The sequence below is a fragment of the Schistocerca americana genome, chromosome 1, assembly GCF_021461395.2.
Source record: "Schistocerca americana isolate TAMUIC-IGC-003095 chromosome 1, iqSchAmer2.1, whole genome shotgun sequence".
NCBI lineage: Eukaryota > Metazoa > Arthropoda > Insecta > Orthoptera > Acrididae > Schistocerca > Schistocerca americana.
The window spans coordinates 1,090,728,258-1,090,741,194 of record NC_060119.1 but is presented as its reverse complement, the minus strand read 5'-3'; the positions used below and the strand labels follow the sequence as shown (position 1 = coordinate 1,090,741,194).

At 41.6% G+C, this 12,937-nt stretch overlaps 1 protein-coding gene across 2 annotated transcripts in view; it reads right to left on the bottom strand.

Annotated features, from left to right (window-relative positions):
- The window catches only part of LOC124617960, a 416,373-nt gene extending 408,479 nt beyond the window's left edge, over window positions 1–7,894 (bottom strand). For both annotated transcript variants that reach the window (XM_047145308.1, XM_047145305.1), the window contains exon 1: window positions 7,675–7,894. In XM_047145308.1, coding sequence (XP_047001264.1) covers window positions 7,675–7,688 — 14 coding nt within the window. In that variant the 5' untranslated portion in view covers window positions 7,689–7,894. The remainder of the gene's footprint in view (window positions 1–7,674) is intronic.
- Window positions 7,895–12,937: the final 5,043 nt, after the last annotated feature.

The following is a 12,937-nucleotide window of genomic DNA, read 5'->3' as shown; positions in this document are numbered from 1 at the left end:
AGCTACTACAAACAGCATAGTGAACGCATTATTGTGGCCAAGATAGACACGAAGCCCACGCCTAACACAGTAGTACACGTTTATATGCCAACTAGCTCCGCAGATGACGAAGGGAGTGATGAAATGTATGATGAGATAAATGAAATTATTCAGATAGTGAAGGGAGACGAAAATTTAATAGTCATGGGTGACTGGAATTCCATAGTAGGAAAAGGACGAGAACGAAATGTAGTAGGTGAATATGAAATTGGTGTAAGAAATGAAAGAGGAAGCCGCCTGGTAGAATTTTGCACAGAGCATAACTTAAACATAGCTAACACTTGGTTTTGAGAATAATAGAAGAAGGTTATATACATGGAAGAGGCCTGGAGATACTGGAAGGTTTCAGATATATTATATAATGGTAAGAGAGAGATTTAGGAACCAAGTTTTAAATTGTAAGACATTTCCAGGGACAGATGTGGACTCTGACCACAATCTATTTGTTATGAACTGTAGATTAAAACTGAAGAAACTGCAAAAAGGTGGTAATTTAAGGAGATGGGACCTGGATAAACTGACAGAACTAGAGGTTGTAGGGAGTTTCAGGGAGAGCAGTAGGGAACTATTAACAGGAATGGGGGAAAAATCCTTGGCTAACAGAAGATATATTGAATTTAATTGCTGAAAGGTGAAAATATAAAAATGCAGGTAAAAAGGAATACAAACGTCTCAAAACAGAGATCGTCAGGAAGTGCTAAGCAGGGATGGCTAGAGGACAAATGTAAGAATGTAGAGGCATATCTCACTAGGGGAAGATAGATACTACCTACAGGAAAACTAAGGAGACCTTTGGAGGAGAGAGAACCACTTGTATGAATATCAAGAGCTCAGATGGAAACCCAGTTCTAAGCAAAGAAGAGAAAGCAGAAAGGTGGAAGGAGTATGTAGAGGGTCTGTACAAGGGCGATGTACTTCAGGACAATATTATGGGAATGGAAGAGGATGTACATGAAATGGGAGATATGATACTGCGTGAAGAGTTTGACAGAGCACTGAAAGACCTAAGCCGAAAGAAGGCCCCGGGAGCAGACAGCTTTGGGAGAGCCAGCCCTGACAAGACTATACCATCTGGTGAGCAAGATGTATGAGACAGGCGAAATACCCTCAGACTTGAAGAAGAATATAGTAATTCCAATCACAAAGAATCCAGGTGTTGACAGATGTGAAAATTACCGAACCATCAGTCTAATAAGCCACGGCTGTAAAATTCTAACACGAATTCTTTAGAGGCGAATGGAAAAACTGGTAGAAGCCGACCTCGGGGAAGATCAGTTTGGATTCCGTAGAAATGTTGGAATACTGACCCTACGACTTATCTTGGGAGCAAAATAACTGATGATGATCGAAGTAGAGAGGATGTAAAATGTAGACTGGCAATGGCAAGGAAAGAGTTTCTGAAGAAGAGAAATTTGTTAACATCGATTATAGATTTGAGTGTCAGGAAGCTGTTTCTGAAAGTATTAGGATGCAGTGTGGCCATGTATGGAAGTGAAACGTGGACGATAAATAGTTTGGACAAGAAGAGAATAGAAACTTTCGAAATGTGATGCTACAGAAGAATGCTGAAGATTATATGGATAGATCATATAACTAATGACGAGGTGTTTAACAGAATTAGGGAGAAGGGAAATTTGTGGCACAACTTGACTAGAAGAAGGGATCGATTGGTAGGACATGTTCTGAGGCATCAAGGGATCACAAATTTAGTATTGGACGGCAGTGTGGATGGTAAAAATCGTAGAGGGAGACGAAGAGATGAATACACTAAGCAGATTCAGAAGGATGTAGGTTGCTGTAGGTACTGGGAGGAGTTAAAGCTAGCACAGGATAGAGGAGCATGGAGAGCTGCATCAAACCAGTCTCTGGACTGAAGACCACAACAACAACAACAACAACAACATGAAGTGACTCGCTGTGTTTGTGTGTCGCCTATAACCGAGCGGTGACAGCCGATGTAGCAACGCTGTAGCGTAAAGTGACAGACATAACTATCAAGTAATTCTGATCGGCCTATAGTGAAAACTGAGTCTAAAATGCATACCTGAAGATCTATGAGCACTAATGCATCTTCGATACTGCGAAACATTAAAGAAGAGCCGCTCGTAGCACTTTAATTGTGCATTTTAAACCGCATGTGTACCAGACTGTTTTGCTTCGAATGATCGTGCCTGTCTTATTACTATTGACCGTTCCGCCCTGCGTAGGTTTGACTGTGGAGTGGCCTGGAGAAGAATATATGCGTTGTTTATATAACATCGACAGGGCTGAAGACACCGGGCCGGCCGAAGTGGCCGCGCGGTTCTGGCGCTGCAGTCTGGAACCGCGAGACCGCTACGGTCGCAGGTTCGAATCCTGCCTCGGGCATGGATGTGTGTGATGTCCTTAGGTTAGTTAGGTTTAACTAGTTCTAAGTTCTAGGGGACTAATGACCTCAGCAGTTGAGTCCCATAGTGCTCAGAGCCATTTGAAGCATTTTGAAGACACCGACATTTTATTCTCCCTGGTTTTCCACACTTTTAAACGTGCTTCCTACGTATTTCCACCCTGTAAGCACCTACCTTACCTTACATCTTAAAAGTAGTTACCGTTTCGCAGTGTAGAGCTCAATTACGCAATTCCGGAAAGTAACCACATTATAAGTAGCCTTTCCTAGGACAAGTCGTTCTTTAAATTTTCGCTTCATTATCTTTTCATAATCTCATTCCCGTTTCTTAGTCACATGCGTCATAAATAATGTTCTGTGTAAAATCTGTGAAGCTATCAACGTTTTTGTCAAGTGTATTTAAAAGTACTCCAGGCACAGCTTATGGCCGTGATAAGAGTAAGACGATGACAGTGTAGTAGCCACTGATTTACGTCTGATAAATCTTCTCTGGACTATCAGTTAACAATGTACAGTATGTGACAACTTGTCTCGCGCCTTCATTTGACGTCTCATTGCAGTGGTAATGATCCACAAAGAAAAATTCACAAAATATTCTCTAGTAATTATGACAGCAACTTATTTACCGAACGTATAGGCAATACGACATTCCACGTTGTATTACAATATGGTTATCTAAACTACGAGGACTGTGAGTAAAGTCGGGCACGAAATTTTCTCTCATCAAATAGCATTCTACGTAAATAAGAAACACACACTTGTGTATTAGTTACATGAAAGAGTTTGATATGATTGTCGCTGAAGTAAGTCCAACCTTAAATCATATCAAAGTCGAATGTGCACTCAGCAGACGAAAAAAATGCAGGGTACGCACAAGGATTTTGTCAGCGCTGTGGTGGATTAAACTGCTTTACAAGACGTTAATATCAGCGGATACGGATAAGGAACTTGCGGATGCGGTGCTGACATCACTATTTCTGGAGTGCGCTGTCCTGTAGCCACAGACTAGACCTGTGCTTATAATGGCGCATCTTCAGTAGTGTTCGATTTCCGACCCCCCCCCCCCCCACCCCCCCACCCCCCCACAAATCTTGGTTGTAGTGACAGACTGCTTTGTACCGTAGCCAAATTCTATGGGAAACTGAGTAGTAACAATTTGGTTTCAGAATGAAATTTTCTCTGCAGCGGAGATTGCGCTGATACGAAACTATCTTGCGGATTAAAACTGTGTGACGGACCTAGACCCGAACTCGCGACCTTTCGCCTTTCGGGCACAAGTGCTGTATTGACTGGCCTACGCAAGCACGACTCCTACCTTCGCAGGAGAGCTTCTGTGATGTCTTTTCTGAAGGCAGGAGACGAGGTACTGACGAAGTAGAACTGTGAGGGCGGGTAGTGAGTCGTGCTTGGGTAGATCAGTCGATAGAGCACGCCCGCGAGAGGCAAAAGGGTCCCGAGTTCAAGTCTCGGTCCGGCAGACAGTTTTAATCTGGCGGCACGTGTCAATTTGGTTGGGAGTTGGCAAAGGCAATGAATATGAAAGCCATAAAAGGTTTCTGGTAACAGACAAGCTATGCTACAGCTCAGTGATTACTTCTGTGCCACATTTAAACGACTTTGTCATAGAAAACGTGTGTGTGTGTGTGTGTGTGTGTGTGTGTGTGTGTGTGTGTGTGTGTGTGATGGCCGGCCGAAATTTGTTGGTGGTAAGTAATTTGTTTTTTAGGGTCTATTTTTCTCGAGTTGTAATGTTTTGTGCATTTATTGTGTACTGAATGCGTTTTAATTTACGTAGGGGTGTTTGAGTTTTTAATTTTTGAGGTGTTGTGGTTTTAGTTTTCTTTTTCGTAGTTGTAGGTGTTGGTTTTTTTCGTATCATTAATTATAGTTGACCTATATAGGTGAACTGAAATGACCGATTCCAATTTTCGTATTTTTACATGTAGATATAGGTGTTTTGGTACCGTCAGTTGTGGTCAAGGAAAATGTCTGATTCCAATTTCCTTAGTTTTTGCTTTAGGCGTTGGTGTTTTGGTATCGTCAGCTGCCGTTGACCTATATAGGTCAAGGGAAGTGTCCGATTCGCGTAGATTTTGTGATTTTTTTTGTTCGTCATCTTGTGTATTTTGGGATCGTGGTGTGTTTTTTACTGTTATATTTAGCTTTTCCCCTCCCTAAAACCCCGAATTTCCCGCGGTTGTTCCGTTAGTTTGACTGTATATTTGGAGGGAGATGTTATTGTCTTATCTATAAGTATTTTCATGTTTATTGCCATGTGTACGTAGTGATATCATAGGCGCCATATTGGAGACGCTTAGAATAGTCATTTCCACCATATTGATGACGTCATGGGCCAAAGCAGACGGGTGGAATCGGAAACTTCCGTATTCCCGTTCTTGCGAAACAGCGATCGAAAGATTAGAATAAAAGTTTGTAAATAAATAAACTCTAGGATAGCACGAAAGTTTTTAAAATTCATTAAACAGGTGGTCGGTTTCGATCATGGTACGGTCACCATCAGTCCATTAAAACTCCATGATGATGGCTGGAGAGAATGGTGAATAGTAGCCCGCAATGTAGCATCGATAAACACTGCTCAATGTTTTTATTTAGAAAGTTTTATTATTAGATTATTATTGTTGTATTCACCTCTGGTACGTTAAAAGTGGGGATACTGTCAAGTTATTACATTTAAATGTCCCCGGCCTCCCCCCCCCCCTTCCCATCAAATCCTAGAGCCGAACCCAGCATTCACGTTTCATTTAGTATCACATAAAATACAACAAACAATAGTACCAACAAATAACATTTTAGCTCTTTCAGTTGTCGCAAATGAAAAACTCTGTGCACAATGAACTATCTATCAGGACTGCTAGTTCCCCAAGCTGAAGCACAGTTCAAGCTCCAAGTGTCGCGATGCGGGTGAAGTTTCGGCAGCCGCAGATGGTTGCTATGGCCAGAGGACTCTTGGCATTGGCTGACTGCGCTCTATCCCACTACTTTGGTCGAATCTGTTGAACCCCAAAACAAATTTTCAGGCATTTCTGTTCAAGGAAATTAAGAGTTGACACAGTCAGGGAGCAACATTTCTAGTAAATAAATATCTACGAACGGCCGAAGGGCAATGACAGGCCCAGCAATTTGTCTGTAGCAGTAGTAATGACTGCTTTTTTGAGCCCTCAGCCATCTGACTTATTTTCGTAGGCTGCTGCGACCAGAGCCAGCTGACAAAAGATTTCTGGGTATGGTACCGCGCAACATTGTAAAAACCATTACTGGTGAAACCGTTTCACCCAGGTGACAGTGGCCTTCTTTGTGGTCTCCCTAGCATGATTGCCCCCCCCCCCTCGTAGTTCATTAGTTCATGTATGTACAAAATATGCATCACAACAGTTAAGGGGCCTTTTAATTACGTTATACGTATTTTTTGGGCTAGTTATAATAATTGTGGCCCATTCTGAAATCTTGCCTGTGGTAAAATATTAATCTATAACGTCGCCCGAGGTCTAGGTTAGGTTGCGATAATTTGGTTGAGAGCTGACCAGGCCAACAAATGTGAATGTAAAATAAAGATTGTGATATCAGACTGATCTGTAGCTAAGCATATTTAACTCGCGTTGTCATACTTGACGCACATTCTAGTTGTAAAATTTATGTAGTGGAGTCCCCTGGCAAGACAGCCGAACGACTCCTGCTAAATCCCTCAGTTGATTTATCGCGAAATGCTAATCTGCTTATCGCTGTATTAAAATACACTTTTATTCAATCTGGATTTACTGCTATTGCGTCCGTAATGGGATGCAGTTCAATCTACGAGTGTATTTCACTCATCTTGATGGAATTAAAGATATTTGCCCGCCGACACTCGATCACAGCAAACAATGCGAAAAATCATGCGTTTTAGAGAGATTATTGAAACGATAAACTGGACAAGGACTCGAGCGCGGAACCTTGCAAGGGAAAGATTCAAATTCCGATCAGGTACACATCTTCAATCTGTCGAAGTATCAAAACGCGCACCCATTGCAGAATAATATTCAATCACGTAAGCAACTATTTGAAAAACGGAAATATTAACAAGAAGGGAAAGACTATGTTCTGCAGAATTTTAAAGAAGTGTTTCCTCTTTTGCTCAGCCAGGCATAAGAGCAGTTTTGTGACGCGACTTTGGTAAGAGTTTTCAGGGTAATTTTTCTCGAGGAAAAGGCAATAAATGTAAATGATATGGTGAAGGCTGTCAACACTTCATGATTTCTGGTCTGTCATGTGATGTTTACGTGAGAACGGTGGTGAAAGCTTTGGTGGTATTCTTGGCGTTTAGCACATTTCTCACACTTTCATGCAAATTTGTATTGCAAGCCTCATTTCCTATATGCTTTCTAACGGCATTCATGTCTCTATAGGAACAGATTTATTTAGAAATGCTATATTTGCTTCATGATCCCATGGATAAAAACTATGTAGAACATTTGCAGTTTAATAGCTCTTTGTAACTTTCATTTGCTTTCGGCAGGAAATCTTGACATGCAAATCTTTCGTACTTGTCCTGTAATCATGATTAAACACTAAATTCATTTCCAAAACTTTCTCGCTTAGATTTCTTAGTACAGTGGGTATATAACGCTAGCTACAATTAAAACACAACCTTTCCGTTTTCTTCACAGAATTTTCAATTTTCATTTCAAAACTTTTACCATAAATCTTCATCTGTCCATCTTGAAAACAAATAAATGGGGGACTAATTATTACTGATGGTAATCACAGTGGCGCCGACAGAATGTACGTTGTGTTAGAACTGCCCATAAAAAAATGCACACTACCAATGGTAAACAGCTTTGCCGGGTAGTTAAAGATACAAAGGTAGCTTATCCTTATGAGCATACACCACTTGAGATGTAATTCTAAACTTCGCAATTTTTCGTTCTACTGACTTCTTCCTTCAAGTGGGACTGCGTTTCACCACTGTACACACTAATGTATTTACGATATTGATATCTTAAGTAGCTTTTTCCACAGTCTTCAGTTTTCGTAAAGCTTCTTAAAATATAAAATAAACCGATTAAAACAAATCGTTATGAAGTACGTCCGTACATTTTAATGTAGAAATTGACGGACGGTGCAACTGAAGTTTCTTTGTGAAGTAATCGATTTCCACTTTTTACTGCTGAAGTCCCAGTTGTAAGATATGTATCATCGAAGCACTGGCGGAATATTAGTCATTATTGCTCAAACGATAGAGCTCGACTTACCTTGAGCTGGCCATTGCGTAACTCGGCGATCGCTAGTGCGGCTCTTGTATACGACACCGATGAATTTTGGTTCTCTTCTCTGCACTAAACTACGGACGTTTCACGACTGCGGTGGAATGTGTGTCACTCGTGAAAAGTCGATCAGAAAGCTTAGACGACAGAAGCAGCGCGAGCACGAGCCTAAGCACCATTACCGAACTTGACCGCAGCCGTCCGCACAGAGCTGCAGGCGCACTTTGCGGGTACTTGGCGCGCGTGTTTCCTTGAGGCGCCGAGTCACGCGAGGGGGAGATCGCTAGCCGCAAAGCAAGTGGCTAACGCGCACGTGACGTCACAAGGGCTTTTTCCCCGCTTCGCGACCTGCAGGTAGGGATGGCCACAACAAATACGGCCAAGGCCGTATGCTATTTGTGCTATGCTCTGCGAACAACAATGGACTGACTGCAACACTCAAGTACACCAACAACTATAAATGAAGCATTTCTATAAACAGTTTACAGTTTATTATCCCTTGATGATGATGATGATGATGAAGTCCCATACAGAGCGTAGGGGAACGAGGCGGGAGACCCGCGGCGCCTTACTAGGCAAGGTCCTAGTGGAGGTGGTTTGCCATTGCCTTCCTCCGACCGTAATGGGGATGAATGATGGTGATTAAGACGACACAACACCCAGTCATGTCGAGGCAGGAAAAATCCCTGACCCCGCCGGGAATCGAACTCGGCCGTGCTCGGGAAGCGAGAACGCTACCGCGAGACGACGAACGGCGGACTTATTATCCCTTACAAAATGAGAATGCGGCTGAGTCTGAGTGAAAAAATTTCTGGCAAAAATGTAACCTAACGAGAAAAACATAACTCTCGCACACTAGGCAGGGGGTAAGAGAGGTATTTTGTGTCCATCTTTTGCAAATGTTGTAATCTACTCATGTATTTTATATTTTAAAATTTTGAAAAAAATTTCTTCTTAGTGATATCTTATTCTAGATTCCGTAATTGTTGTAAGTTTTTCAGTAAAACGTAATACAAAAATTTAAGTCGTAGTAGTGAATGTGACTTTTTGCAACAAATGTCATATCCGTATTTTCAGGCTTAGGACTCTTCTTACGCTTAAAGTTTTGAATTTGGCTGCGTTGTCAGCGACCGCTTACAAAGTAAAATTAAAGCAATAACTGCCCTCGGTCGCAAAAATGAAGTCCTTTGACCTAGGTTTCGGCAACTACTAAGAGTGCCTTCATCAGAAGTAAAGCACTCAAACTGGCATGTCACGTATAAAATAAATATCAAGCGATAAAGCTTTAGTCACAAAATTTTAAAATATAAAACATGGAAGGCATGGTTCATGGTGTGGGTTCCTGATGTCATGTCCTACTTCATGAACCACGGGCAACGTAGGAGTGGCCAGGTAAGTTGTCCTGACAGTCGGGATACCAGTTACTTCGGAATAAGGCTGGGCATCTCGGATAGAACTGAGTTGTGGTCACCTTTGTGCTCAGACGGCAAAGACTACCAAATCCTGGACAAGTAAGGCTAGCAACCTGCTTCCCTGGTACTGTAAATATGATGCTGGCAACAATCGGAGGAAAAACATAGAAGGCAAGCCACTATGGGCTGCTCACACATGTTGAGCTTCGGTAGCATCAGATGCGGATCCCACAGCGCAAATACTTCATAAGAGGGCGGGCAAGCATTGTGTAAGCAGACTCTTTAGTGGACCTGTTACATTTTTAAGTTATCTGTAAATAAATCGCGGTGTTTTGTTTGATTTCTCCATAACATAATCTGCGTGATCGTTCCAACTTAAGTTGTTCGTAATTGTAATGCCTAAATATTTAGATGAGCCTTTAAATTTGTGTGATTTATCGTGTAAGGCCGGTATTACACTATCATGTTTCTTTGTCAAAGCTGTTATGTCAAAGAAATTTGATAGTGTAATGGGGGAACTTTATTGAATCTCGCCTTTCGTCAAAGAAATATGATCAAATCTAGAACCTCGCCGTAGATCTGATCATAAAAGTCGTTCGTCTTCTGTTCGCTGCACTGTGAAATGTAATCGTTTAGAGCGCTGGCATAGCTACAGCTATTTTACGTCTGTAATGTGTTTGCAAACATGGCTGCAAAGTTTGGGTGGTGTGCTCCTTCGACTCTTTGTATAACACCCTTGCTTCGACAGGGGTGGGGGAGTGAGCAAGGGGTACAATGCATTCTATTAATTGTGCGCTGATGGGCCGGTAGGATATGTTGCGGGCGACTTCAAATCCACAATTACAGCTACAGCCCTCCACCTTTACATCTGGAAACGTCTAGGCAGCTTTTCAGCAAGCCGGAATAGAGGAAGCTTCTTAGTTCTTCGTCCTAGTTTGTCTATTTTTGAACTCTGGATGTCAAACGTTAAAAAGTACTGCATCTGTTGCATTCTCCCGGTCGGAGTGGCCGAGCGGTTCTAGGCGCTACAGTCTGGAACCGCGCGACCGCTGCGGTCGCAGGTTCGAATCCTGCCTCGGGCATGGATGGGTGTGATGTCCTTAGGTTAGTTAGTTTTAAGTAGTTCTAAGTTCTAGGGGACTGATGACCTCAGAAGTTAAGTCCCATAGTGTTCTGAGCCATTTGAACCATTTTGTTGCATGCTTTTGATTAATTTTGTAGTTGTTGGAACACTAATTCAATTAATTAAATTATTCAAAAATAAAAATAGTCCTTAATGCCCATATAGTGCACTAAGCATTTATTTTTCTTCGAATATTCCTCCTTCAGTCCTTTATATATCACTTCACATGTTTCTGGAATTATTTTGGTTAATGTGCTCTGTGATATTCGAGTGCTATATAGTTAGCGACACTAGCTCTCTCCAGTAGCAAGAAATTGCAGTGTTATGGTGAGCCTGTCTTCTGCACATACAGCATACTCAAGTGAGCGTTCTGCTTTTTAATACGAGGAGCCACTTTACTGAGCAAATACTGAAAAGCATTTTCTTCCATTTGTAAGTCATTTATATAAGATTTGACGTCCTCTATTTGCAGCTCTCATAACAAATTTTGCTGAGTGATTTTAATGTTTCGATGTAAAGCCAACGGTTTATCCAAGTATATTTCCTTTCTTTTTACCGCCGGTTCTCTTCCAAATGCACACACAATGCAATAGTGGTACAATCGACTGGAGCGTATATGTACTGTGTTGTTGTCCGCCATCTTGAACTTTGACGAAAAATATGACGCCACGCCAAAATCTTTGTCAAATAAATTTGACGACTATTTGATCATATTTCTTTGTCAAAGAAATATAATAGTATAATACCGCACTAACCGAAATTCAGCGGGTTCCTTTCATTTTTGATGCGGATAACTTCACACTTTTCATTGTTTGGAGTAGAGTCAATTGCCACTTTTTGCGCAATACAGATACCTTGTAAAATTATTTTGCAGCTCAGTTTGATTATACTTACATCAGGACAAGGAAATTAAACTTCCGTGGTTGCCTGTAGCGCGGCGAATTGAATGCCATTGAGGTTATTTGGGAATTTTTCAAGACCAAGGGAGCAAAAGAGAACTGGAATTTTAAAATAAATAATAATCTACAGTTGTGTCACCCCGCTCTGGAAAGTGTTCCACAAAGCGTCTTAAAAATTCAGTGAGTCATGTATACAAACTTGAAAATAGTTATGCACACCCGCTGTCTTGACATAGCAGTAGAAACGTTGCTGAATCGAAGTTGACGACTGCAGTAATAGCAGCGAGACCTCAGCCAGCGGCGGAAGCGATTAAGGTAGGTTTTATTTCAGTCGTCATTCGTTACTGCAAAATTTATTCGAGCTAATCGTCTGTTGAAATGAACTATACAAATGTTCATTCATTGTGAGTTGCCTGCATATGGAGCATTTATTTGAAATTTCCCGTATTATTACCCACTACTCGCAACAAAACCTGGATAAGGCGATGCTGTACCGGAATGCAACCAGGAAGTTGCTGGTGTTCGATGATAAACACGTGTTTATGGCGCGTTACGACAGTGGCGGCGCGCTGGTGTGACAACTAAGCTCCACCACAGCCTTACATGTATTGCAGCCACTAATACAATTGCTTTACAAACGTTTAACTAATGAACACGAGGAGTATTCATAAGCAAAGACATATGATGTAACCAACAAAAGTTCAAGCTTGACACCACTGCCTTCTGCGTCGCAATAGCTACAACGGTACGCTCGATCGCAGCGCCTTGCGTTTGACGTTGTAGCGATGAAACGAGTAATCAGAAAATAACGAAAATCGGTCTGCAAATAGAACAAGGTTGTATCTTTAAACTTTGCGAAGAAATTTTTTCTCGTAATTATGGTTTGATTTTTATGCGTTCTTATAGTTGACACTCGCCGAAAAAGCTAGAAAAAGGAAGGTTTCTCTTAAATTTCAACTATATTTTCATACACTAAATAAAAGCAGACATTTCCACGATTCCGGAAAAGTATAACATAGAGATGTTCGTAATGCAGTGTGACGAGACTATGAGCTCAAAGTCAAGGCTCAATAATTATGAAATGGATGTATGCGGTTCTTGGCTCTGAGCACTACGGGACTTAACTTCTGAGGTCATCAGTCCCCTAGAACTTAGAACTACTTAAAACTAACTAACCTAAGGACATCACCTACATCCATGCCCGAAGCAGGATTCGAACCTGCGACCGTAGCGGTCGTGCGGTTCCGGGCTGAAGCGCCTAGAACCGCTCGGCCACTTCGGCCGGCGGATGTATGTGAATCAGGTTTTCCATGCCTTGTCTATCAGTTGGAACAATCAAGGGATTCGATTTGAATGATCCGAAAAAAATTATGGAAACCATTCAAGACGAACTGGTTATGTAAACAAGTCTGACGTCTCATGAAATATAGAAAATTGTAAGTTAAAGCGTATCAGTAGGAAAAACAAACCCATAAATGTTCGAGTCAGTATTAGTAGTGTGCTGCTGGACACCGTCACATCTAGGCGTAACGTTGCACAGCAATATGAAATGGAACGAACATGTAAGGAGTGCAGTAGGGTAGGCGAATGGTTGTTTTCGGTTTAGTGGCAGAATTTTAGGAAAGTGTGATCCATCTGTAGAGGAGACTGTATGTAGGACACTAGTGTGACTCGTTGTTGAGTACTGTTAGTATGTTTGGATCAGCACCAGGTCGGATTGAAGGAAGAGATCGAGACAATTCAGAGGCGGGCTGCGAGATTTGTTATTGTTAACTTTGAATAACACGCAGCTATTAAGGAGTTGCTTCGGGAATTCA